A 24,383-nucleotide genomic window follows, 5' to 3' on the forward strand; every position below is an offset into this window, starting at 1 on the left:
TGACTTTGGCTCCGGTCCTGATCTTGAGGTCCATGGGTTTGAGCCCCCACGTCGAGCTCTGTGCTGACAGCTCAGAGCTTGCTTTGGATTCTGTGTCTCCCTCTCTCTCTGCCCCCCCCCCCACTCGTGATCTGTCTGTCTCTTAAAAATAAATAAATGTTAAAAAAAAACATTAAACAGCAACAACAACAAAGCCAAATAATCATTGTCTGCATAAAATAAGAAAAATATTCAATGAAGACAAAAAAAATCACAATTACAATTCTGGAAACAGTTGGTTAGTCTGGAGGGAGTTTAACAGAAGTAAGTGTTATATGCTTTTTGTATTATTTGAGAGAATGTTTAAGATCTTATTTAACTTTTTGCTAAACTAAATGTGTATGGCAAAATTTCAAGGGTAACAAAAAAAATAATAATAATAAAAGAGAGTTAGAGTGTATAAATCTGAAACCAGAAAAGAGAGGGAAAAAAAGTATTGAGGAAACAAACAAAAAAAGAATCCAGAAAAAGATAAGAAAGGAGGAATAAAAGCATTAAAAAAGCAGGACAATAAGAAATATTAAAATAAGATTGTAGAAATAAATCAGAAGTCATAATAAATATGGATGGATTGGGGCGCCTGGATGGTTTAGTCGGTTGAGCATCTGACTTCGTCTCAGGTCATGATTCTGAGGGTTCACGAGTTCAAGCCCGGCATCGGGCTCTGTGCTGACAGCTTGGGGTCTGGAGCCTTCTTTGGATTCTGTGTCTCCCTCTCTCTCTGCCCCTCCCCCACTCAAGCTCTGCCTCTCTCTCTCAAAAATAAATAAACATTAAAAATTTTTAAAAATAAATATGGACTGAAGAAAATTCATAGAACGGCAGGGAGAAACTGATATTTTACTTCATTTATTATTTTATGTATGTTTATTCCTCTAGAAGTTTGATGTAATTTAGTGTGAGAATAAACCTCTTAATATATGTCGTATCAGCTACTAAACATCAAATCCAGAATGCAGGCAAAACAGGTTTTCAGGAAACAAATGTTTTTTAACATTACTATATATTTTGCAAATACATTTGGGCGCATGCAGGCCACTGTTCTTACAAAGCAAAAAAGTTCTAGTTGATTAAATTCATAACTAAATGAAATTCTACTTTATCAGTTTACTTTAAACACACAGAAGAAAGAAACGGATGTATGTCAATACAGGATTGGCTAAATCGATCTGCTTACATCCGTAATGTTGATTATCAAAAGACATTTATACAAAAACGGCGTATGTATGCGGTCTGAGGAGAAAAAAAAGTTTGAAGGCAACATTAGCACAGTGATCATATTTGTCAACAATGGGTGAATATTTTGTGTTAAATGTCAACCTTTTATCTCGGGAAAGTGGGGGGTATTTTCACGTTCGGCGTGCTACACCAGCGTGTATAAATTTATTAGAAAAATAAGGTTATTTTTGTGATTCTGGAAAATAAAGGATTTCGTCTTTCTTTTTCCAACAACAAAAACAACCTTCTCCTTTGGTGGTTACTAGGCAACGTTCGCCGGACCAAACCATCCGCGAGGGGGAAGGGGGAGATGGTATTTTTCTCGGCTTTGCTCGAGATTCGTCATGCGGCCATCTTTGAGTGGGGCACAGTTCTATACAGTCTTAGCCTGGAAATTAGACGCAACGCGGGGTTGCTAGGCAACGCCCCGGCACCGTCACCATCTTTGAGTCGGGCACAGCTGTTTATCACTTTAGAATGTAAAACATCCTAGCCTACCTGACGCTTGCTAGACAACGCCTGGGCGCCGTCACTACCTTCAAGCCGGGCTCTTCATTCTCTTCTCTAAATAAATGGAGTCAGCCGAACTATTTCAGGGAGAAACTACGAAGCATTGCAAGCCCCAGAGGCGCCATCTTTGTTAGGGGTATGTGACTTCCGGCGGGGGCGGAAGAGAACCTAACGGGGCTTGGGGGAGGTGCTGGAATAGAGACTGAGGGTGGGTTTGAGTTGGATGGAGAAGGCGGGAATTTACCTCTCTGCCAATCAGCTCCCCATCTCGCCCTCTGGTGGCTTCGGATGGCCGACCGGCCTGCCGACTTGGCGTGACTATGGGCATGTTCCAAGGTGGTCACTGACTGCCCCCACGAGGGGACCGGAGGGGGTTCCAAATGGGCGAGGAGGGGACGGAGGGCACCGTGCATCTGCTCTGCCTCGCGGCCTCCAGCGGAGTCCCCTTGTTCTGCAGAAGCAGCCGCGGCGGCGCCCCGGCCCGCCAGCAGGTGGGGCCCTGGACGCCTGGATCTCCAAAAAAGAAGGGGGCTGGGCACGTGGACTCTGGGTCGGCAAGGGAGTAGGGTCTGGAGAAGTTTCAGAGTTGAGTTTAGTTAGAGGGCCACGAGTGTAATGAATGGACCAATAATCCTGGTTCCCAGAAGAGGAGGGGCCAGGGGATCCAGAAAGAGGAGGGGGCTGGGGCCCCGGACACTTGGGTCCCAAGGTGGAGGGGTTTGGGGGCTCCCGTCTAATGTCCCCAACTTTTCCCCAGCTTCCGTTCTCGGTCATCGGCTCTCTCAATGGAGTACACATGTTTGGGCAGAATCTCGAGGTGCAGCTGAGCTCTGCAAGGACCGAGGACACGACCGTGGTGTGGAAAAACTTCCATGACAGGTCTCCACGTGGTAGCTTGGGGGCAGGCACAGGGCCCGGATGATAGCCCCTGTCGAAGATGGCCTCCTCGGCCGGCTGTTTACTTGGCTGTGGAATCTTTGACAAGCCAGTTACCTTCTCTGATCCCTGGGTTTCTCTGTACAAGAAGCGGGTTGTGCTGGCTGGCAGAAGATGTAGCCGGCAGAAGATCGAGTCACTGCCCTGTTTCTGAGGCCTGGACTCATTCTCGCTTCTTGGCCCCCTTTCTCACAGCATCACGCTCATTGTTCTGTCATCTGAGGAGGGCACCTCGGAGCTGAGGCTGGAGAGACTACTCCAGATGGTGTTTGGGGCCATGGTGAGACTCCCTAGCCCTCTTCCCCAAACCCAGGAACCTGAGTTCTCAGCATCCTCCTCCCTCACACCAGGAGTCCAGATCCCCAGCCCCTCCTCTCTTATTTGCTTCTTCTAGGTTCTTCTTGTGGGGCTTGAAGAACTGACCAATATCCGCAACGTAGAGAGGCTGAAGAAGGAGTTGAGGGTGAGGCTTCAGGACGTGAGGATGGAAGTTAGCTTGCCCCGTCGCTGATATTTGGGAACTACAGTTCCCAGCAGCCTCTGCGGCGGCCTGGTCATCTGACCCCAGAGCTAGGCTCCGCGGGGCTAGTTTTCTGAAGGGGAGGCGGCAGATGTGGGGGCCATCCGGGTCCTTAAGCCCCTTCCTTCTCCCCTCTGCTAGGCCAGTTACCGCCTCGTTGACAGTTTCCTGGGGGACTCTGAGCGCATCGGGGACCTGACCCAGTGTGTGGACTGTGTGGTTCCTCCAGAGGTGTCTCTCCTGCAGGTACTGAGGATGCCTGGGAACCCTTGAACCTGTCACTGTGGCCCTGGCTTAGTCCTGATCCTCTTACCCCCGGGCCTTTGCCTCAACCTCTTCCCATCCTCTGGGCCAACCCCAACCCCCCACTTGGCCCCAGAAGGGTCTTTCTACACCCAGGGCTGACCCCACCCCTCCCCAGCTCACAGCCCTCCGGTGGCTTTCATCGCCCCCAGGACCAGCTTCCACGCCCTCAGCCTGGTGTTTGAGGACCTGTGGGATCTGAAACCCACCAACGAGCTCACCCCGACCTCTGCTAACTCCACAGTCCGCCTTCGCCCAGCAGCCTCGTGGCTCCCACGAATCCCAACAGCTTCCCAACTTCCTTGCTTTGGCACATGCTGGTCCTTTTGCCAGTGGATCTCTATCTATCCTTCCTTAACTACGGCTCTTGTTGAGTCACCTGGCATGGCCGCCTCCCAGCAGAGGGACTCTGGGCAGGCAGACTGACCTCTCTGAGCTGGAGTAGGCTGTCGATTGCGCCTACTCGGCACGTAGTAGGATTCAATAAGCCGCCACTGGGCTGTTGTTAACCGGTAGCTTAAGTAGCACGTTGTCAGGCCAGGGAGCAGGCACGTTACCTGTTTAATCTCACTTTACAATGTGACTTGGGGATGGTACCTGCATGTGAAGGGGAAGGAACCCAGGCCCCGGGAGGGTGAGGCAGGCGAGCATGCCAGTTTCTTCACACCCCTGGCCCACCTGGGAAAATCGTCGCTGCCCCTGCTTGTGTCCCCTGACTCCTGACTCGGCCTGCCTGCCTGCCTTATCCAGGAAGCCCTCTCTGGGTTCGCTGAGGCAGCAGGCACGGCCTTTGGCAGCCTGGTCGTGTCGGGCCGGGTGGTCGCAGCAACAGAGAGCTGGTGGCGGCTGGGGACGCCGGAGGCCGTGCTGCTCCCCTGGCTGGTGGGGTCCTTGCCGCCTCAGGCCGCTCGCGACTACCCGGTGTACCTGCCACACGGGAGTCCCACGGTGAGTTGCGGGGGCTCTGCGCCTGCGGTGGGAGAGCTAGAAGGGACGAAGGGGCCGAGACGTGAGGGGGCGGGGCTTCGGTGGGGAGGGGCGGGGCTCCGGCCGGCCCATCCCGCGCCCCGCTTCAGGTCCCGCACCGGCTTCTGACCCTGACGCTGCTGCCGGGCTTGGAGCTGTGTCTGCTCTGCGGGCCGCGCCCTCCCCTCAGCCAGCTGGATCCACAGGTGAATCCGGGCGTGTCCCCGCTTTTCCCCCGTTACACCCTCTGCCGCGGGCCCCTGTCCCCCCTCACCACCTCGCCCGGCAGGCGCTCTCTCCGCGCTGGACCCGCTCTCCGTCAGCCCCGCCCCTCCTGTAGGCCCCGCCTCCTGTGGACTGCGTTCCAATCGCCTTCACGCCAGCCCCGTCCCTCTTTCGCTCTCATCCCCTCCTTGGTCCCCTCTGTCCTCCGCCCTCGTGGGCCCCTCCTCTCTTCCCTGCCCACGCCCCCTCCCCTAGTGCCCGCCCCTGATCTCGCCCACCGGCCCTGCCTCAGCTTCTGGACCGCTGGTGGCAGCCAGTGCTAGACCCGCTGCGGACCTGCGTGCCGCTGGGACCCCGAGCGCTGCCCGCTGGCTTCCCCCTGCACGTGGACGTCCTCGGGTAGGGTTTGGTCGGGCGCGTGGGTTGGGGGGCCCTCATCCCCTCTTCCCCGGCCCGTGACACCCCCTTTCTCGCAGGCTGCTGCTCCTCCACCTGGAACTGAAACGTTGCCTCTTCACCGTGGAGCCCTCTGGGGATCAAGGTGACTGGCGAGGGCGGGGCTGGGAGGGGCGTGGGCCGTGGAGGAACTCTCGGTCACCTGGTCTCTCTTCCCCCTCCAGAGCCTTCTCCTGAGCAGCGCAGGCGCCTCCTCCGCTCCTTCTACTCGTTGGTCACCGCCACGCACTTCCCACCAGGTCAGCGGCCGAAAGTGCCTGCTTCGCACGCTTCGGGGACAGCGAGTCTCAGATCACAGCGGGGAGGACGGGGCATCCACACTGATGGGGAGGGACAGGGAGGTCCCAGCCTCCAGACTGCAGAATCTACTGGGCAATCCTGGTAGTTAACACTGACACTGAATCTCTTGCCGAGGGCTCATGTACGTAATGATTCACTTCATCCTCATAGGTGAGGGATATCGCCTGTTATATCCTCATTCCCATAGTACAGATGAGGAAACAGAGGCTCAGCTGATAAGCAGCAGAGAGCCGGCGTTCACACAGAGGCAGCCTGGTTCCCATACCCACACGCACCACTGAATCGCTCAAAGTACAGGCTTTGTCAGCAGTTTTTGCCCCACCCCCACCCCCGCCGGGGGTGGGGGGCATCCCGCGGAGCCTGGATTAGGAAGGGAAAGTTGTCTTGCAACCCACGAGGCCCTACAGAGACAAAGGAAGGGACCTAGGATGATTCTACAACCCCAGTGAAGATCCCGATGAATGTAGCAAGATGGTAAAGGGCTCTACTTGGGAGGGACAGAGGACTGTCCCTCCCCGCCCCCCCCACTTCCCGCGTGTCAAGTGGAGCGGGGTCCTTGGTAGGGTTAGAAGGGAGCCCCATGCCTGGTACCGGGTAGGGGTGACCTGTGTGTCTGTGGTCTGTATTGCTAAGCGGCTTGTCCCGGGCTGCACACAGTATCCCCAGGGAAGAGGGGGCGTCGGCTGGCTGGGAAGAAGGGGGGACGGTGAACTCCATGGCCTTCTTCAGTCAGCGGACAGCCGGCTGGAGCCATGAGGCCCCCACCCATCAGGAGTCGAATTTAGGCCCGGGATGTGGCGTCGCTCCTGCGGGTTGGCGTTCTAGTTGCCCAGGCCGCACTGGTCACCTTGGCCCTTCCTGTCCTTCCTCCAGAGCCGGGGACACCAGAGGACAAGGTGGAGGATGCAGCCCAGAGGGCCCAGGTGCCGAGAGCCTGCTACCTGGTGTCTGGGCCCGAGGAGCCAGGCACAGGATGGCGGCTGGTGGCCCTGCAGTTGGGGCCACGGCGGTTGCTGCTGCTGGTGTCCGCCCAGAGCCCCACCCATGGGCTGCGGAGCTTGGCCACCCACACTCTCCACGCGCTCACCCCGCTCCTCTGACCCCTCGGCCTGAGCCATGAACACGGACACTGCTGTTAGCGTCTCTCTGTTTATTCGCTCACAATAATACACAGCCCCTGGACGGGGAGGGGGCGGGAGGGGCTACGATGGGGTGGGGTGGGAGGGGAGGAGGCGCCCGCTTCCCTGGCCCCTCTCCCCTCTGTGCTTAGGGGGGAAAGGGAGGGAGGGGGCTCCCCCTTACCCCCCAGAATGTAAACAGCAGCAGATGAACAAAAATAAAAATACAAAAGGCCGGAGGAAGGTCCCAGGCATCCCCCCACCCCTGGGGTCTTCCCTGTCACCAATGGAGGTCCCCTCCCTGCCCCATCCACCAAAGCTGCCTCAGTCCTAGGGGCTGCCCGGCGCCGGCCACATCCCCGGGGGGCAGAGTCCAGGGCTCAGAACTGCTGGGCCAGCAGCTCACACAGGTGACGGGAGACGGGTTCCTTGCTCGTGCGCAGGGTCAGCCGGTACATCTGGGCGGGGGACATGATGGCGTGGACTCAGGGAGGAGGCAGAGGGGTGGGAGAGCCCGGGAGAGGAGGATATAAGGGAGACGAGAGAAAAGGGGCAAAGGGACCAGAAAGGTGACCGAAGGGACGAGAGGCAGGAATGGAAGCAACACAGGAGGTAGAGGGTGAAAGGTCAAAAGCCAGAACCAGAAGGGGGGAGATGCGGAGAGGGGAGATGCGGAGAGGTGAAAATCAGGAGGGAAGGGGAGAGGAAGACAGCGCATAGAGAACACAGGGACACAGAGAACGTACAACCAGGCAGGGGGTGACGCCTCCCAGACCACCACTCACCTGAGCCTGGGCATTGGGCTCCAGCCGGAGCAGACAGCCCACCTGCAGGGCTTTCGTTTGGATGATTCCAGCCCCCACGAAGTTCTCGGGGTTCGGGTCCACATTGTCCAGGAGAGCAGAGCCAAACCCCAAGAGCTGGGGCGAGAGAAGGGGAGCCATCAGAGGGTGCCGATCCGGCAGCAACCAGGCCGTAGTGAGCCAGTTCCCCAAAACCCTTGCCAGTGGGAACCGGCCCCGCTTTACAGAGGGGAAAACAGAGGCACAGAAAAATGGGCACGGTTCCCCAGATCCGAATTAGGGGCCCCTCTCCTGTCTTGCTCAGTGGTCACTCACTTTTGCCTTAGTGACTTCCGCATCCATGGGGTGGTTGGCTTTGAAGATTTTCTGAGCCTCCTGTTGGGGGCTGGGGATGGGGGGGGCGGGGGGGGGGGGAAGGAAGTTCAAGTCAGGTCAGTTCAAAGTCAAGTCAGGTCAAGTCAAGGCCCCACCCCCTCCCCAGATGTGGCTGTGGCTCCGCCCCCCCGCTGCTCACAGGCTCAGCTGCTTCCAGCGCTGGAAGAAGTCCTGGGCCGCCATCTCCGTGGGCTGGAAGAACTTGTTGATGGTCACGGGGAGCTTCAGGGTGAGGGACTGGGGGGCGCCCCCGTACCTAGAGGGAGGGGTGGCAAGGAGGGCTCCATCAGGCCCCGCCCCCATCCAGGAGACCGTGCCCGCTGGCTCGGCAGTGCCCCGCCAGACTCAGACTCACCGGAAGCGCACGGATAGGAGCGGGGGCGTCAGGAAGTCCCGCAGACACTCGATGTTGAGCACCTGCTGCACCTGCGCCCCGCCGTCCACCTGCGCGGCCACGCGCTTGGTCTGCACCGCCAGCTGTGCCCGCCTGTGGTCAAGGAAGCCGGAAAGAGGCGGCGGCCCCGGCGGTCGTGGCCATGAACCCTTGATGGTCCTGAACTCTCCCCGCGGCCCCAGCCTGCAGGCCTCTGAGGAGCTGGTCCCGCCATCCCGGACTCCTCCCACAAGGCCCCAAGTCCCTCCTAAGTGAGACCTCCGACCACCGCCTGGGTGCCTACTCTGGCTTTCTCCCGTGGGCTCAGCGACCTCCATTATGGCATGTCGCACCCCACCGGGCTGGAAGCCCTTCCGGGGCTGTGATGGCTGACCTGAGTTTGAATCCTGGATCTTACCACCTCGGTGACTATGGGCAAGCAACTTTACCTCCTAAGCCTCATCTGCAAAATGGACAGTGTCCTCAGCATTCAATGAGATAATCCAGGACAAGCACTTATCAGTGTGTCTGGCACATGGTAGGTGCACGAAAAACCGGCAGCGTTACCACGTCTCCCTTCAAGTTGGCAAGGATGGGGTCTTACGCGTCCCCCCCCCCCCCCCCCGCCCCATGCCCAGCACAGAGCTGAGCCTACGGGAGTTCTCTGGAAACATCCATGCATGAGGCAACGGACTGAAAAGGTCCTCATAGCTTTGGGGTCTAACCCCTGTAGTTTCACGGGCGTGCAAACCACTATCAGAGAAAGGAGAGGGGACTGACCCTTTCCTTTATGCCAGCCACCCTTCCAGAGTTTTCCAACGACACCGATCTTCAAAACAACACTATGAGAAGGGGACGGGAAGGCTCACAGAGGCAAAGTGACGGGCTCAGGTGACACAAGAGGGCTCTGGTCAGCATCGAGACCCCCAGGCCTGGCTCTTGGGCGCAGGAGGTACTGGAATCATGGGTGCGGAGCTCCTTGGAGGACGAGGTCAAAGAGGCCTGACAGAGACAAGCTGAGGCATACCTACCCCATCGCTTCCCTGTCTGCAGGCTGTCCTGGGGAGAAGAGGCCCGCCCCGGCATCACAGACACTAAGCCTCAAAGTCACCAGGTGCTTAGGCTTTCAAGTAAGACGACCGAACAGGGCTCTGGACCTGGGTCCATCTGCTTCCCAGTGGCCAGGAAGGCAGGCCTGGAGGGGCCAGGCTCAGGGGAGGGGGCGGGGCCGGGCCGGAAGGATATGAGTCTGGAGGTCGCCGGGGTGGACGACAGTGGGCGAGAAGTTCTGGAACTGCACAGATGTCTTGTTGCCATAGAACAGATACATGCGGCCTGCGCAGGGTGGGGAGGGGCAGGGTTCCAGCTGAGGTCCTTCAGCCTCCTCTCCAGGTACCACCCAAGCCCAGGGGTCACCGAAACCCCATCCCCACAGCCCAACCACCCCGCCCCCAGCACCAGACACACCCAAGTTCTGCCGGAACTCGGACTTGACTCCAATCTGCAGCAGCTGGTTCTCAAACAGGACCCCATTGTTCTTGCACACGAACCTGGGTGGGGTGGCGGGCAGCTCAGGAGGCCAGGAGTGCCTGTCGACGAGGCCCTTCCCCGTGCTCCCCACCTGTCCCCACTCCCCTCCCTGAGCCCTCCCCTGACTCACTTATTCAGCAGCTCATCCGCTTCTGGGATGGGCGGGCCGATGTCCTCAGGACCTGGGCTGCAAGGCAGAGAAAGCAGTGAGATGGGAAGAGGCTGGGGGGCTAGAGGAGAAGACCCAGAGCTAAAGGTGGGAGACAGGAGCCCCCAAAAGGACAGAACCCCAGAATCCACATAACGAGATTCCCCCCAAAGGACCCCAGAATCAGACTGGTGACTGTCTCTCATGGGAACAGGACACTGGTGTGTGCCCCCACCCCTGCCCCCGTATCAGAGGACCCCGGCTTTCACTCCCCTCCAAATCCCGGCCTCTGCAACTCGTCAGGAACCCCTTGATAAGGGCTCGAAGTCCCCTATTCCTCCCAGGGGCCGCAAATCTGCCCCCCAACCCTGAGGCCACCCCTTACTCAGCAGCTGGAGCTGGGTCAGCCAGCAAAGCCATGGGGCTCTCAGGGGCAGGCGGCTCCAGCTCGCTGGGCCATCCAATCCCAGAGCAGACAAGAGAAGACAGGCGTGGCAGGCAGCCAATCCCAGAGAGGCAGCAGAGGGCCGGAGACAGAAAGAGAGAGGAGGGAAAAGAGAGAAGGAAAAGCAGGCTGAGACACGGCTACGGGGAAGGACGACACAGTGTGGCCAGGGTCAGCCAAGAGTACAGAGTGGCCAGAGGGAGAGAGGAGGCCCGGGGAAGTGGCAGCCAGGGCGACAGAGGCACAGGGACAGGGAGGGAGGAGGGGGCTGTGAGGGGGCAGAAGGAAAAGGGGCGGCCAGGGGCCCAGGCAGGTAGTACCTGAGGAAGGCCTCCTCGGGCGTGGGCCCCAGGCCAGGCTGGGCAGCCGGGCCGTCGGAGAAGACGTCCACCAGGAGGTTCCCCGCACCCGAGGTCGCTGGGGGTGCGGCTGGGGGAGGGGCTGCCCGCAGCCCCAGGAGGTCGGCGGAGGGCGAGGGCGTTGACTGCAGGGAAGGTGCAGGTGGAGGTGAGAAGGGGCAGTGCCCGGCAGGCCCCGCCCCACCCCCTCCCTCCCCCCCTTTGGCCGAGGGACTCACCACAGTGCTAGGGGTGGGCTCCACGCCCCCGTTGACGTCATTGCTGCTGGGGTCCCTCCTGCCATCATCCAGGGCGCTGCCGGCCCCGGGGCCCTTCTTGCGTTTCAGCTTGGCCAGGATGGACGACTCGCGCTCGGGGAAGGGCGGCATCTCCTCCAGCACCGTGGCCTGTGGGGTGGGAGGGCGAGGGCGGGTCAGGGACAGCTCGGTGGCAGAGGAGAGGGCGGCCAAGGCTCAGGGGTGCGGGAGGGGCGCGCGGGGGCCGGCGCTCTGACCAGGACGTCCGTGCTGGCCACCGAGCTGAGCGTGAGGTACTCGACGGCGCGCTGCTGCAGCTCCACGTCAGCGTTGCGCAGCTGGGAGCCCGCCCGCAGCACGCCCTGGATGGTGGCCTTGGTCTCCGGGAAGAGGTTGATGAACTTGATGTAGGTGGACAGCAGCAGGGCCCGCGTGGCCACGCTGCACAGGTGGAACTTGGAGTGCAGCAGAGAGAACTGCACCGGGGGGCTGCGGGGAGCGGGGCGCGTCAGCGGGTGCGCCCCTCCCCGCCCGGGGCCCTGCTGCCCCCCCCCCCCCGCGGAGGCCACCCCGGCGGCGGCCATCACGAGACACCCCATCCCAGAGGCTCCTGGGAGCCCCGTCGCCACCGACCCTGAGACTCTTTGGGTCCCCCGAGCCCTGGACTGCTCGAAGTGCCGGGTGCTCACCCCTCCTCTCACCTGGAGCGGGGGTCCCCAGCAATCAGATTCCCAAACTCCCCGAGGATGTAGCCGCCGACCTTCACCATGTTCTCGTGGCAGGCTGGGGCCTGGAGCGCCTGCAAAGGCAGGGACAGGGCGGGTGACGACAGCGACGAGCAGGCACCCAGACTCAGGGTTGCTTGGGGCGCCGGACTCCCGTGAACCTGTGGAACTCTCACCCTGCTATGATGTGTGTGTATGTGTGGGGGTGGGGGTGTAATAGGAAAACTGGGGCACAGACCGGTCACATGACTGCCCCCCCCCCGGTGGTATCTCGGACGGCATGCGTCCCGCCTTTCTCGGGGCCAAGGGAGTGGGAACCGGCCAGGACCCGGAGGTCAGTGACCACACACACGCCGGGTGGCCCGCACACGACACCCCGCCGACCCCCACACTGGCCCCCGGGGCCCGCGGAGGCCCAGGCACTGCTCTGAGGAGGACGAAGCCGGATGGCGGCCCGGGCTGGCCGGTCCCTCGGCCCCGGCTGTCCTGCCTCTGCCTCGGCGTCGCGCGGTGCGGGTGAGGTGGGGGTGCCGACCTCGAAGACGGTCTTGGCCGCGTAGCCCTGGACGTCGTCGCGGTTGGTGACGATCTGCAGCACGCGGTACCACACCTCCTCACTCACGTAGTCGCCCGCGATGCGGATGAGGTTGAGGATGGTGTCCACGTACCAGCTGTAGTCTACCGCGTACTTCTCCGCCAGGATGGCCACCTTCAGGACCTGCCGGCCAGGGAGGGAGGCCGGGTGAGGGTGCGCGCGCGCGCGCGCGCCCCCGCGGGGCAAAGTGTGGAATGACCGCACCCGGGCTGGAGACCCCAGGACTCCCGAACCTCAGCCCCCGCCTCCGTGGGATCCGGGCGCCCAGCTCCTCCCCGGACTTACGATCTCTTCGCGGATGGCGTAGTCGGCCGTCTCCAGGTACCGAAGCATCTCCGACACGATCTGCTTGGCGTTGCTCCGGTCGCACATGGCGTAGAGGAGGTCGGCCGCCCGCTGTCGCACGCTGACGTCCCGCTCCGTCTGAGGGAGGAGAGCAGGCGGGGCATGGTCCAGGCTCCGCGCCGGCCTCCGAGCCCCGCGCCTCTCCCCGGGAGCAGAGACCCAGGCCAGCTCCGACGTGTGGTACCTTGAGGGCATTGATGACCGTGTCGATGTGGGTCTTGACCGCCTCGTGGGAGAACTCGGAGCTGGCCAGCGTGCACATGCTCTCCAGGGCCAGGTAGCGGAGGTTGGTCTCCCGGTGCTGCAGGAACTGGCCCAGCTGGTTGCAGGCTCGCACCAGGAGGTTGGGCTCACTGCCAGCGAGAGCGCAACAGAGACGGGGCGAGGTGGGGGCACATGAGAGGCCGGAGGACCCGGGCCCAGCCGACCCATCCCACATCACCCTCAGGACCTGGACCTTAACTCTCGCCCTCCACCCCCGTCACGGCCCCTCTGGTGATGCAGACATCTGGGCGTTGGGCCCACATGCAGAGACTCGGGAATTCTGCTTTCCAGGAGGGGATCCCGCACCAATCTGGATGGCTTCATCGTCCTCTTACATAGAAGTCCCGACCCCCAGACCCGTCCTCCTGGGACGCAGGGGTCTAGGGCCCCAGCCCCCAGACAGGCACCTGTCGTAGTGGATGATGAGGCTAATGGTCTCGAAGAGGATGGCATTCTTGGCGTTGGAGTGCTGGACCTTCTTGGACTTGGGCGGCTCCTGGGCCTTGTTGAGCACGGTCTCCAGACACTCCACCAGCCGTCCCTTCACGGCAGCATCCTCTGGGGAAACGGAGGGCATGTCCCGGGCTGAGCTGTCGGCTCAGCAGGGGCCACCCCACGGCGCTCATCTTCCACTGGAAGTGTGGGCCCTGCAGCCGTGGCCTGGGGTCTCTGCTCCCTCGAGCTCATCCTTGGTCTCCAGGTGACCGGGGGGCAGGGGGTGTGTGTGGCAGCAAGGCAGCAGAAGACACGACTCCAGACCCGGGCTCTTGTCCTGCTCTGTGCTGACACCCACCCCGGTGAGCCTCAGTTTCCCCTGCTGCAGCACCGACACCCTTCAGGCTTCTCACAGAACAAAGAAGTCTCCAGAAACCATCCTGGGAGACACCGTGAAACCTGGGTCTCCCCAAGGAGCGGTCTGAGCACCTGAGACAGGCAGACGCCGACCGGAAGTTCATACAAACACCAATAACTGCCATTCTGTGGAATGCGAGGCCGCACCACGTGGATAGAACAGCCGTCAAGGGGCGCCCGGGTGGCTCAGTCAGTTATGCGTCTGACTTCGGCTCAGGTCAAGATCTCACGGTTCGTGAGTTCGAGTCCCACATCAGGCTGTCACTGCCCTGTCAGCACAGAGCCTGCTTTTGATCCTGTCCCTCTCTCTCTGCCCCTTCCCAGCTTGTGCTCTCTCTCTCAGAAATAAATAAACATTAACAAAAATTAAATAAGCAAACACACAAGACCAGCTGTCAAGCGTTCTAGCGAAAATTGTTGCGCCCAAATGTCTCAGGCGGCTCACGGGGCAGAGGAACAAAAAAAAGGACACGAGGCAGCTATGGCCAAATCCAGAATGCGGGACACCCTTTCAAGGCAAAACCCTCCCGGCTTCTTCAAAAACAGGGAGCGAGGGGGTGGGGGGTGGGGGGCTATTTCCAGGCCACAAACAGGGACAAAGACCTCATGAAATTTAAGCCGTGGTCCTAGATTGTACTGTATTTTTTTTTTTTTTTCTTTAAGGCACACAAATAAAGCTGTGGACGAGGGTGGTTTGCATGGTGCCTGGACAGCCAGTCGACACTGTGAAGAGATTCCGAATCTTCCCAGGGGCACCGTGGTTTTGCGCCGTGTTCTCGGTCTTATGAGATGTGTACAGGTGGACTTGGGGGAGGGGAGCGTTGTGATGTGTGCAACTTACGTCAAGTAACCGAGCAAGCGTGTGTTTGAGAGAACAAAGCCAACGAGGGCGCGAAGAGCAGTGTTAAAGGTCTCTGCAGGGTCTGGGGCGGGGCTTAGGTGTGCACTCTGTTCTCACAAGTTCTCTTCGTGTTTGAAGTTTTTCATAATAAAAAATTGGGGTGAAAGCCAGGGTCACAGAATAAAGGGACAATTCTTTACAGATTTAAGACAGATTTATGAGAAATAATTAAATTTGATACTTGTCTCTTTTTCTTTTTTCTGTTTAAATTTTTAAGTAACCTCTATGCCCAGCGTGGGGCTCGAACGCACAACCCCGAGATCAAGAGTCGCGTGCTTCACCGACTGAGCCAGCCAGCCCTCCCTCAGGGCTTGTATCTTGATTGGATCCTAGTCTGAACAGACTGTGATTGCTATGTTGGGGAAAATTAGGGAAATCTGCGGTGGCCTCGAGGCCACTGGGGAGCCACTGTTAGCTTTAAGTGTGACCACAGAATTACTGCTGTGAATAAAAATGCCTACAGTTTGTAGAAATGCATAACAAATACTTAAAGGTAAAAACATCATGATGTCTGTCACTGACTTAAATATTTAAGAAAAAAATTAGCAAAGTAAGAGCAAGCGTACAGCAAAATGTGAAGTCCAGGTGACGGGGACGCTCTACTTGTCTGTATCCTGGAAACTTTTTCATAATGCGTCACTAAAAAACTTTCTGGTAAATAGGGGCGCCTGGGTGGCTCAGTCGGTTAAGTGTCCGACTCTTGGTTTCGGCTCAGGTCATGATCTCACGGTTCGTGAGTTCAAGCTCCACATCGGGCCCTGCGCTGCTCTCTCTCTACCCCTCCCCTGACTCACGCTGTCTCAGTCTCTCTCTCACAACAAATGAATAAACTTAAAAAAAAAAAATTTCTTGTAAGTAAACGGGAGACGGCCCCTCAGTCTCTCTGCGCACCATTTGCTCAGAGTCATGGATGAAATGCCTACAATGCAGAGAGGGTGAGAGTAGGTGAGGTGCATGTTCTGGGCACACCCCAAAATGATGAGGCAGGGCTCCTGGGATGGAAGGGAGCCTAGAGATCTGCCTGAGCCCTTCCTTCCAGGATGAGAAAGAGGCCCAGAAAGGGCCCGAGGCTTCCCCAGGACCACACGATAAAATTCATCACTGGCTTTCACAGCCTGGGAGGGGCCTCTGGTGTCACTTACGTCATACAGCCCATTAGCGTGTGCATGTACGCACACAGACGTGCAGACACGCGCAGACTCGCGCACACGGCCAGGCGTTCGCAGGTATGTGCTCATGCGCACGGTTGGCTGTGAAGATGCAGGGCCGCGCATCGGTCCCTGGCCACAGCAGGTGCTCGGTACCCTGGCCGAACTGAAGGGAACTGGCTTATCGGTCACCTACTATGTTCTGAGCACCTCAGCACAGGGTCCCTCAAAACTGCTCCGTGAAGTGACACAGCTGAGGATATGGGAGCTCAGGGGAAGCCCTGGCCCGTATGGCGGAGTGAGGGATTTGCAGCGAGAGGGTGCTGTCAGGCTCTGCCCCTTAGTCACGGCCTGGGCCTGGAAAGGTGATGTCGCCTCTCCAAACCTGTTTCCCTGTTTGCATATTGCAGGGATGGCTCCCCCTCACCGGCTCTGTCGGGAGCACGCAGACACCCCCGGTGCCTTACCTGGCTCGCTACGGGCGCCTCATCCACACCATGGCCGTGACCTCGAGCAACAAGGTCACGGACACCTCTGACAGAGCTATGCTAATCCAGACGGCACTGCCTGGAATCACCCCCTGGTCTGCTGGGTGACCTTGGGCAAGGACCCCCTCCTTCCCAAGCCTCGGTCTCCCCCCTCACTAAAATGGGTGTGACAACAGCCCCTACGTTACAGGGCTAGAGCACAAGCGTGGCTTCCCAGGGACCCCAGCCCATGGCAGATCAACACACGCCGTGATCTGATTCTTTGGGTTGCCCCCCCCTCCTCCCCCCCGCACGATGCAGCCTCGCAGAAACCCTGACAGCCCCCCCCCCCCCCCCCCCCCCCCGGCCAGGTCAGAGGCCCCGGATCCCCGGATCCCCGGCCAGGTGGGCTCGGCAGTACCTGGCGGCGGGTAGCACTGCAGCAGACGCAGAAGCTTCACCGAGAGCCAGGGCGCCGGGACGAAGTAGTAGGTATAGTCCTGGAGGTCGGTGGAGGCCGAGGAGACGATCTGGGGGCGGGAAGAGGGGGTGAGGCCCGGACAGGGAAGGGCGGGGCAGAGTGCCACTGCCTTCCCCAGGGGGCGCAGGAATCTGAGGCTCAGGGAGGGGAGGGAGGAAGCCAGGGGGCACACAGCGAGGGACGACCTCGGCTGCGGTGCTCGCCGATTTTTTTTTTTTTTATTTAATTTTTTATTTTTAAAAAATTTACATCCGAATTAGTTAGCATGGTGCCCGTTGAGTTTTTGACTGCTGCCGTCTGCAGGGCAGGGAGTCTCTGCCGATCCAATTCCCTCCCGTGAGCTCCTTGCTCCAAGGGCTGACAGCGTGGAGCCTGCTTGGGATTCTCTCCCCCCCACACCCCTGCCCTTCCCCTGCTTCTTCTCTCTCTCAAAAATAAACAAACGTTAAAAAAAAGAAAGAAAGAAAGAAAGGCTCGGGGAATAGGTGGGGAATTAGTAGAAGGGTGTGGGACTTTTCCTTATGGCAAACTCCTGCTCACCCCTCCTCCAGGAAGCATTCCCACCATGCTCTGTGCCACTGCCATGATGGTATGTGCCCTGACCCGAGTGTCACTGTAGGTGTCTCCCGGACCAGCCTGGCACACAGGAGTATTCAGATGTATGGTGAATGAATGACAAAGCAACTGAATGAGCTGGTGTGTTTGTTCTCTTTGCTTGAGAATCCAGGCCTCCCCTTACCTGCCCAGGAAATGTTCATATTCACTCCAAGTCTCAGTTCAGGGATCACCTCTCCCGGGAAGCCTTCCTAGAGTGCCAGGCTGGGTTAAGTGTCTCCTCTGGGGGTCTACAGTGCCCTGCACTACCTCCGTGACAGCACAGATCACTCCTGTGAAAATCTGGGACACTGTCGGCCCTACCGCGTGCCCCTCACCCCCCCCCCCCCCCCCCCGAACAGGACAGGGCTCAGGCTGACTCATCTGTGTCCCCACAGGAGGCCTCAGGGCATGTTCCCAGGACATGGGCGAAGGTGGTAAGAGAAGCAGAAGGAAAGAGAGAAAGGGAGATGTAGGAGAAAGAGAAGTAGGAGAAAGTAAGAGACAGGAGGGCGGGGGGGTGGGGTGGGAATCCGGAGAGCTGTTCTCACCTCCCGGGTTTTCATACTAACACCATATAGACGGACTGACAGCAGCTACACCGTGAGGTGGGCGCTGGGAGTGTCCCCATTGAACAGACTGGGGACATGAGGCCCAGAGAGGTGAAGCCTCTCTGGAAGTGGCCGAGCCAGGATGAACCTAGTTCAGAGCCTGAGTTCATCACCACTGGGCGGGGCTGCCGCTCCGGGAGAAGGAGGGGGACGAGAGAGGGGCTCCAGGGGACAGAGAGCCTCCAGGGAAGGCCACCTCCCTGCAGCCAGCGCCAAGACCACACCCACCCGGCTCAGGCGAGACACGGCCAGAGAGATGCAGGTCTTAAAGTCGTCCGGGTTCTTCTTGCAGAGACAGGTGATGAGGCTGACAGCAGCCGTGACCACACCCTGCAGAGACAGACAAATGGCAGGTCAGGGCTGGGGGGCGGTGGGGAGGGTCAGACTGGGGATAAGTGTCCAGGCTGTGGATCTGAAAGCAGAGGCTCAAGGGCCGGGTGGGTGATGGGTGTGGGGGACACTGGACGGGATCCCTGGGCAGTCAGGGGGGGGGAATCAGGGATCGACGTGGGGGTTTCTGGACACTTGGGTGGGTGACAGGTACTAAGGACACTGGACCAAGATCTCTGGGTGCCTGAGTAAAGGCAGGGACAGAGGTGGGGATCCCTGGGCGTCCAGGTGGGAATCAGGGCAGAGGCGGAACTCTCTGGGCTTCTACGTGAGCGTCCAAGGCCCCTCCCGGTGAGCGGGCAGGGGCCTCACCATGTGCTGGTCGTTGAGCAGGTGCACCACGCGGGCCGTCCACTCGCCCATGGGCACTAAGTCAGGCGAGGCCTTGTAGAGTCGAAGCAGGCACAGGGCCGCGCTCTGTTTCACGCTGTCCATGCTGTCCCTGCAGGGGCACAGTTTGGCGGGGGGAGGTGAGTGCGACCCCAGCCGCACGGAACTACAAGACCATGACCCGAGCCGAAGTCAAACGCTCTGCCGACTGAGCCACCCAGGCGCCCTGTCCATCTCCTCCTTGTGACAAACCGAGGAACCGGGGCCAGATGTGTGTGCTCGAGGTCCTGACTTGTGGGGCGCGGCTCCGGGGCAAGCCGCTGACCCTCTCTGATGGGCTGGGGGATGGAGAAACGGCACCGTGGACCAGCAGCTGGCGCGGCCTGGAGCACAGAGGGGGCGCGGGAGCTGTTCTGAGAGCCCGGGCGGCCGCCTCGAGGTGCAGCTCTCCCGGAGAGGATTCAACCAGAGCCCGGGCCGAGGGCACCAAGGGAAGTCCCTGCACCAGTCGAAGGTCAGGTGCAAAGACCTCTCCCAGGACGAGCAGTAGAAACACGAACTGCGGCGACAGAGCAGCTCTGTATGCTCCCATCAGACAGGCAGACGTGTGCGTGCCGGCCGGGCCGGGGGTGCAGACATGGGGACGGGCCCTCAGGAAAGGAGCACAGCGGGTGGGGGTGGGGTGGGACAGGTGCTGGGCGCCCCTGGCCCGCGTGCCCCTGGGAGTGACGCGGACCAGGCCCGGCGATATGCTCCTGGACACCCACCCTGGGGAAGGGCGCACACGCGTGTTCAGGGCGATGGCTGGAGAACGTTCACCGACGGACAGTCGTCAAACTAAAACCAAAACTGGCAGAAGGTCTGCCCCAGTGGTGCTCCATTAATGACCGTTTTACCATTGTTACAGCCCATGTGTCAGGAGCCCTGAGCCCAGGCCATGTTTTGTTCTAGGTGTTTCTACACAGGAACCCTCATCAGAGCTCTCGAGGGAGGTGACCTCTACCGTCACCCCCAGATACAGGGAAGGGAACGTCCAGCCGCACACCAAATGGAGGAATAAGGGCTATTTATCACCTTGGTTAACGTGAAGACAGACGGTGCGACTAGTTAGGTAAAGCTGAAAACTGCATAATGTAGGGGTGTGTGCCCAGGTGTAAAAGGACAAGGGGGCATGTGGGAATTATGACCGTCAAATTCAGGGCACAGGGAGGTAGGGAAAAGTGGAGCAGGTGTGAAGGACATGGAAGGAATTCTACCGTAACTGTTTCTTTTTCTTTTGTTTCTTTTTTTTTTTCTTTTTTTTTTTTTTTGAGAGAGAGAGCACATGCGTGAGCAGGGCAGAGGGACAGAGAGAGAGAGAGAATCCCAAGCAGCCTCCAGGCTCAGCTCGGAGCCCGACGCGGGGTTGGATCCCGAGACCCCTGGGATCACCTGAGCTGAAATCAAGAGTCGGACACTCAACCGACTGAGCCACCCAGGGGCCCCCGCCTTTCTTTTTTTAAAAAGCTGTGCTACTACATGACCCAGCAATCCTGCACCCAGGCATCTACCAACTGAAAACAAAGTTCACACTAGGTATGTGTACATTATTCGTAATAGTCCAAAAAAAAAAAAAAAAAAAAAAAAAAAAAAAAAGGTGGAAACTTTCTTCAAATTTTTTTTTTTTTTTTCAACGTTTTTTTATTTTTTTTATTTTTGGGACAGAGAGAGACAGAGCATGAACGGGGGAGGGGCAGAGAGAGAGGGAGACACAGAATCAGAAACAGGCTCCAGGCTCCGAGCCATCGGCCCAGAGCCCGACGCGGGGCTCGAACTCACGGACCGCGAGATCGTGACCTGGCTGAAGTCGGACGCTTAACCGACTGCGCCACCCAGGCGCCCCAAAAGGTGGAAACTTTCTGATGGATGAATACAGCCGGATATCACTATCGGGCCACAGAAAGGAAAGAACCACAGCTTCATACGACACGGGGGAACCACGAAAACATTAGGCCAAGGGAAAAAAGCCAGACACCAAAGGCCATGTGTTGGGCGCTTCTGTTTATCCGAAATGTTCGGAGTGGGCAAATCCAGCACAACAGACAGCCGGTGAGTGGTTGCCTGGAGCGAGGGGCAAAGGCAGTGGGGAGTGACGGCTAACAGGTATGGGGCTTCTTCCCGGGGTTAAAGAAACGTTCTGGAATTAAGAGAGTGGTCGTGGTCGCACAACACTGTGAACATCCTAAAACCCACCGAACTGCGTGCTTTAAAATAGTTGAAACGGTGAACTGGGTGTGATGTGGATTTGATCTTCAAGTAAAACAAACAAAAAAAAAATCTACCTAAAAAAATATATCCCCCTGTGCTCCCGTCACCGCCAAGGCCAAGCTTCGGGAGTCGAGAGAGACCAGCCGAGCACTCAGACGTCCCCGGCCTGGCCGCGGACTCTGGCGCGGCACAAGCCCCCAGCGTCCATTCCCTGGCGGGCAACTAGGACATCGCCTCTGCTCACGAGTCTGTCACGCTGGCCTCCTTCTCGGCCCTCCCAGGCACCAAGCTCTCCCCGTTGGGGAAGCCGGCAATTTGGGTCTCACCCAAGCCGATGGCGCCTGCCTGTCCTCATCTTAAAGAAACCGAAAACGGCATCTGTCACGACTGACCAGTCCGTCCGATGCGAAGCGTTCTTCTAGTCCCGCCCTATGGCCCGTTCTACATTCTCCTCCCATCTCCCTGGCCAGACCTCGACCGGCCGGGCTGCCCCGGGGCTCAGCCTTAGGTCACTCCTCGTCCCCTCTCATGTCTTCCCTGAGGCACTTCAACTGGCCGTGGCTTTAATTACTGTCCATCCTGCGCTGTCCCGTACGGTGGCCCCAGCAACGTGTGGCTGCTGGACACAGGAAGCGAGGAGAACCCGAGCAGAAACACAACGTGTGTGCGCGTGCGTGCATCACACTTACAGGTGGTGATGACGCGAACGGTTACATGGATAATTTTCATGCTGATCCAAGGTCAACGTGAAAATATTTTAGAGTGACTGGGTTAAATTAAAATATTAAAATAAGTTTCACGCGTTTATGTTCTTCCTTTGTCTAATGTAGCGACTTGAACCGTGGAGAGGCTGTGTGTGGCCCGCGTGCCATTTTTAGTGCTCCGTGCACGGCTCTCCCACACTCGCTCTCCAGCCTCGAGTCCCCGCCATCCAGTCGCCCACCTGACATCTCGGCCCAGATGGCCAATAGGCACCTCACGTCCCACGTGGCCAAACCTGGCTCAGGTCCTGCCTCTAGAGTCCCTGCTCCTCCCCAGTCTCGGTCATCCGCACACCTGTTCACCCTCATCCTCTGTCTCTTTCCTACCCCCACGTAACCCGTCCCGTCAGCGTCACTTCCCGAACATAGCCAGCCCCCGGCAGTTCTGACCTGGACGGCAACAGACACCTCAGTGGTCTCCCCGCTACCACCCCCCGCCCCCAGTCTCTAGTTCTGCTTGTGGTTTCTTGAGCTGCTTGATGCCGAGGATTGGCCTCTTTCATTGTTTCTGGGACATTCTCAGCCGTTACCCGTTCAAACAACGGCCCTGTCACCTTCTCTTCCTTCTCTCTTGCTAGAGCTCTAGATGGCATTGTTAGACCTTCTCTATCTTCCATGACTCTTTCTTTTTTTTTTTTTTTTTAATGTTTATGTGTTTATTTTGAAAGAGAGAGAGAGCAAGCTGAGGAGGGGCAGAGAGAAAGAGAGAGAGAGAGAGAAAATCCCAAGCAGGCTCCCCACTGTTAGCGCAGAGCCAGATGCAGGGCTTGAACTCCTGAACCGTGAGATCACAACCTGAGTTGAAATCAAAAGTTGGACGCTTAACCGACTGAGCCATCCAAGCACCCCATCTTCCATGACTCTTAACCTCTCTCTCTAAATTTTCCATCTCTTCGTTTCTCTGGGCTGCATGCTGGTGAATTTCATCATTTCTACTGCCTGTTTACTAAATCTGCGTTGGCTCTGTCTACCTGGCTGCTAAACCAGACCACCTAAATAATACTCTCCATTTCTTTTTCAGATCTGCTTGCACTTCCATTTTTCAACTGTTTTCTTATTTACTGAAACATATGAAACATATTTATGTTACCTTATATGTGAATATTCCAATTTGATTATTATTTTCAGCTTCCTTTCTGCTGGTTCTCCCTCATGGTGTTGCACGGCCTGTGTTTAGTGATTTTCGATTGTGTGTTACTCATGTTAACTGGGAGCTTCATCTGTGGTGAAGGCGGGCTTCTCCAGAAAAGGCTGGTTTGCTTATGTCAGGCCTCAGCTACTACCAGCTTAAAGCACTTTAAAGTTTGGCTTCAGAACTTGTGGACAGCCCAGGTAGGGGAAAATCAGGCTGAAAACCAGTGTGTGGGCTGCTCCGTGCCAAGGTTCGAAACAGGTAATTTTGCTGATAGTCCCCGAGGGGATTTATTTCTAGGTCACCCTCACTTTGAAGTGTGGCCTCTGGAGCTTCTCCTCAGACAAGCTTTGTATCCTGTTCCCAGAGGCCGCAGGGCCCCAAAACCAACATCTAGGTTCACCCTCCAAGCAAACTCTGGCTTTGGCACTCTGCTCATTTTCCCAGGTGCCAGGCCCTTCTTAGCTTGTGGCCTGTATGCTCCTCGTTTTCTCACTAGCTCTGAATACGCTGAAGAATATTTCCTTTCTTCTTTTATCCAACATTGATAGTTGGGTTTCAGCAAGAGCATCAGTCAGGAATCTAGTCCACCACGCTACTAGAAATACACATTGTACCTTCTCCCATACCAAGCTGGGTGATCTTTTAAAAATACAAAGCCAGGGGCGCCTGGGTGGCGCAGTCGGTTAAGCGTCCGACTTCAGCCAGGTCACGATCTCGCGGTCCGTGAGTTCGAGCCCCGCGTCGGGCTCTGGGCTGATGGCTCGGAGCCTGGAGCCTGTTTCCGATTCTGTGTCTCCCTCTCTCTCTCTCTGCCCCTCCCCCGTTCATGCTCTGTCTCTCTGTCCCAAAAATAAATAAAAAACGTTGAAAAAAAAAAATTTAAAAAAAAAAAAAAAAAATACAAAGCCAGGGGCACCTGGGTGGCTCAGTCGGTTAAGCATCCGATTCTAGATTTCAGCTCAGGTCATGATCTCACGGCTTCGTGGATTTGAGCCCTGTGTCAGGCTCTGTGCTGGCAGCACGGAACCTGCTTGGGATTCTCTCTCTCCTTCTTTCTGCCCTTCCCCCACTCGCACTGTCTCTGTCTCTCTCAAAATAAATAAACTTAAAAAAATAATAAAATTACAGGGGCGCCTAGGTGGCTCAGTCGGTGAAGCATCCAACTTTGGCTCAGGTCACGATCTTGCAGTTTGTGGGTTCAAGCCCCGTGTTGGGCTCTGTGCTGACAACTTGGAGCCTAGAGCCTGCTTCGGATTCTGTGTCTCCTTCTTTCTCCCTGCCCCTTCCCCGCTCACGCTCTGTGTCTCTCTCCTTTAAAAAATAAACAAACTTAAAAAAAGTTAAAAAATAAAATAAAATTACAAAGACAATCATGTCATGTGCTTACTTAAAACAAACCAACTGCCTTCCATTTCAATTAGAATAAAATCCAAACTCCCCTCTCTCTCTTGTTTGCTGCACTCCGGCTACAGAGACTACCTCTTGGTTCCTTGAATGCAGAGAGCTCATGCCTCAGGGCCTTTGCACTTGCTGCTCCTTTTGCTTTGGACATTCTCCAACATTTTAAAATAACTATCTTCTCACCATTCCGGTCTCAAATTGCGTCAGCTCCTTGGACAGACCCTCCCTGATGAGTCTATTTAAGCAGCTTCCGCCACCACCCTTGCTGCCCCCACT

At 57.5% G+C, this 24,383-nt stretch overlaps 2 protein-coding genes across 7 annotated transcripts in view; one reads left to right on the top strand and one right to left on the bottom strand.

The window, feature by feature from the left end:
* The first annotated feature begins 1,680 nt into the window (after positions 1–1,680).
* FUZ (fuzzy planar cell polarity protein) lies at positions 1,681–6,616 on the top strand. Of its 4 annotated transcripts, none has more exons than XM_060651780.3 (11): positions 1,681–1,903; positions 2,525–2,646; positions 2,899–2,983; positions 3,098–3,166; positions 3,365–3,469; positions 4,277–4,474; positions 4,603–4,698; positions 5,010–5,116; positions 5,194–5,258; positions 5,338–5,412; positions 6,347–6,616. In XM_060651780.3, the coding sequence occupies exons 2-11, from the start codon at positions 2,564–2,566 to the stop codon at positions 6,571–6,573; spliced, it is 1,110 nt and encodes a 369-aa protein (XP_060507763.1). In that variant the 5' UTR covers positions 1,681–1,903; positions 2,525–2,563; the 3' UTR covers positions 6,574–6,616. The 4 variants fall into 4 exon arrangements, with proteins under 4 accessions (XP_060507763.1, XP_060507760.1, XP_060507762.1 ...); XM_060651777.2 differs by lacking the exon at positions 1,681–1,903 and adding an exon at positions 1,976–2,258; XM_060651779.2 differs by lacking the exon at positions 1,681–1,903 and adding an exon at positions 1,976–2,103.
* The window catches only part of AP2A1 (adaptor related protein complex 2 subunit alpha 1), a 30,872-nt gene continuing 13,097 nt past the window's right edge, over positions 6,609–24,383 (bottom strand). The window contains exons 5-24 of one of the 3 annotated variants that reach the window (XM_078439473.2): positions 18,546–18,675; positions 18,072–18,173; positions 16,579–16,687; positions 13,197–13,347; positions 12,710–12,878; positions 12,466–12,603; positions 12,121–12,303; positions 11,562–11,659; positions 11,118–11,349; positions 10,843–11,010; positions 10,586–10,749; positions 10,206–10,271; positions 9,803–9,859; positions 9,610–9,692; positions 9,377–9,477; positions 8,125–8,246; positions 7,909–8,025; positions 7,710–7,779; positions 7,377–7,511; positions 6,609–7,049 (exon numbers count right to left, since the gene is read on the bottom strand). In XM_078439473.2, coding sequence (XP_078295599.1) covers positions 6,972–7,049; positions 7,377–7,511; positions 7,710–7,779; positions 7,909–8,025; positions 8,125–8,246; positions 9,377–9,477; positions 9,610–9,692; positions 9,803–9,859; positions 10,206–10,271; positions 10,586–10,749; positions 10,843–11,010; positions 11,118–11,349; positions 11,562–11,659; positions 12,121–12,303; positions 12,466–12,603; positions 12,710–12,878; positions 13,197–13,347; positions 16,579–16,687; positions 18,072–18,173; positions 18,546–18,675 — 2,473 coding nt within the window. In that variant the 3' untranslated portion in view covers positions 6,609–6,971. Of the gene's footprint in view, positions 7,050–7,376; positions 7,512–7,709; positions 7,780–7,908; positions 8,026–8,124; positions 8,247–8,501; positions 9,478–9,609; positions 9,693–9,802; positions 9,860–10,205; positions 10,272–10,585; positions 10,750–10,842; positions 11,011–11,117; positions 11,350–11,561; positions 11,660–12,120; positions 12,304–12,465; positions 12,604–12,709; positions 12,879–13,196; positions 13,348–16,578; positions 16,688–18,071; positions 18,174–18,545; positions 18,676–24,383 lie in introns of those variants that run through there. The other 2 variants (XM_078439474.2, XM_078439472.2) reach the window with 2 other exon arrangements.

The sequence above is a fragment of the Panthera onca genome, chromosome E2 (genome assembly GCF_046562875.1).
Source record: "Panthera onca isolate mPanOnc1 chromosome E2, mPanOnc1 haplotype 2, whole genome shotgun sequence".
Classification (NCBI taxonomy): Eukaryota; Metazoa; Chordata; class Mammalia; order Carnivora; family Felidae; genus Panthera; species Panthera onca.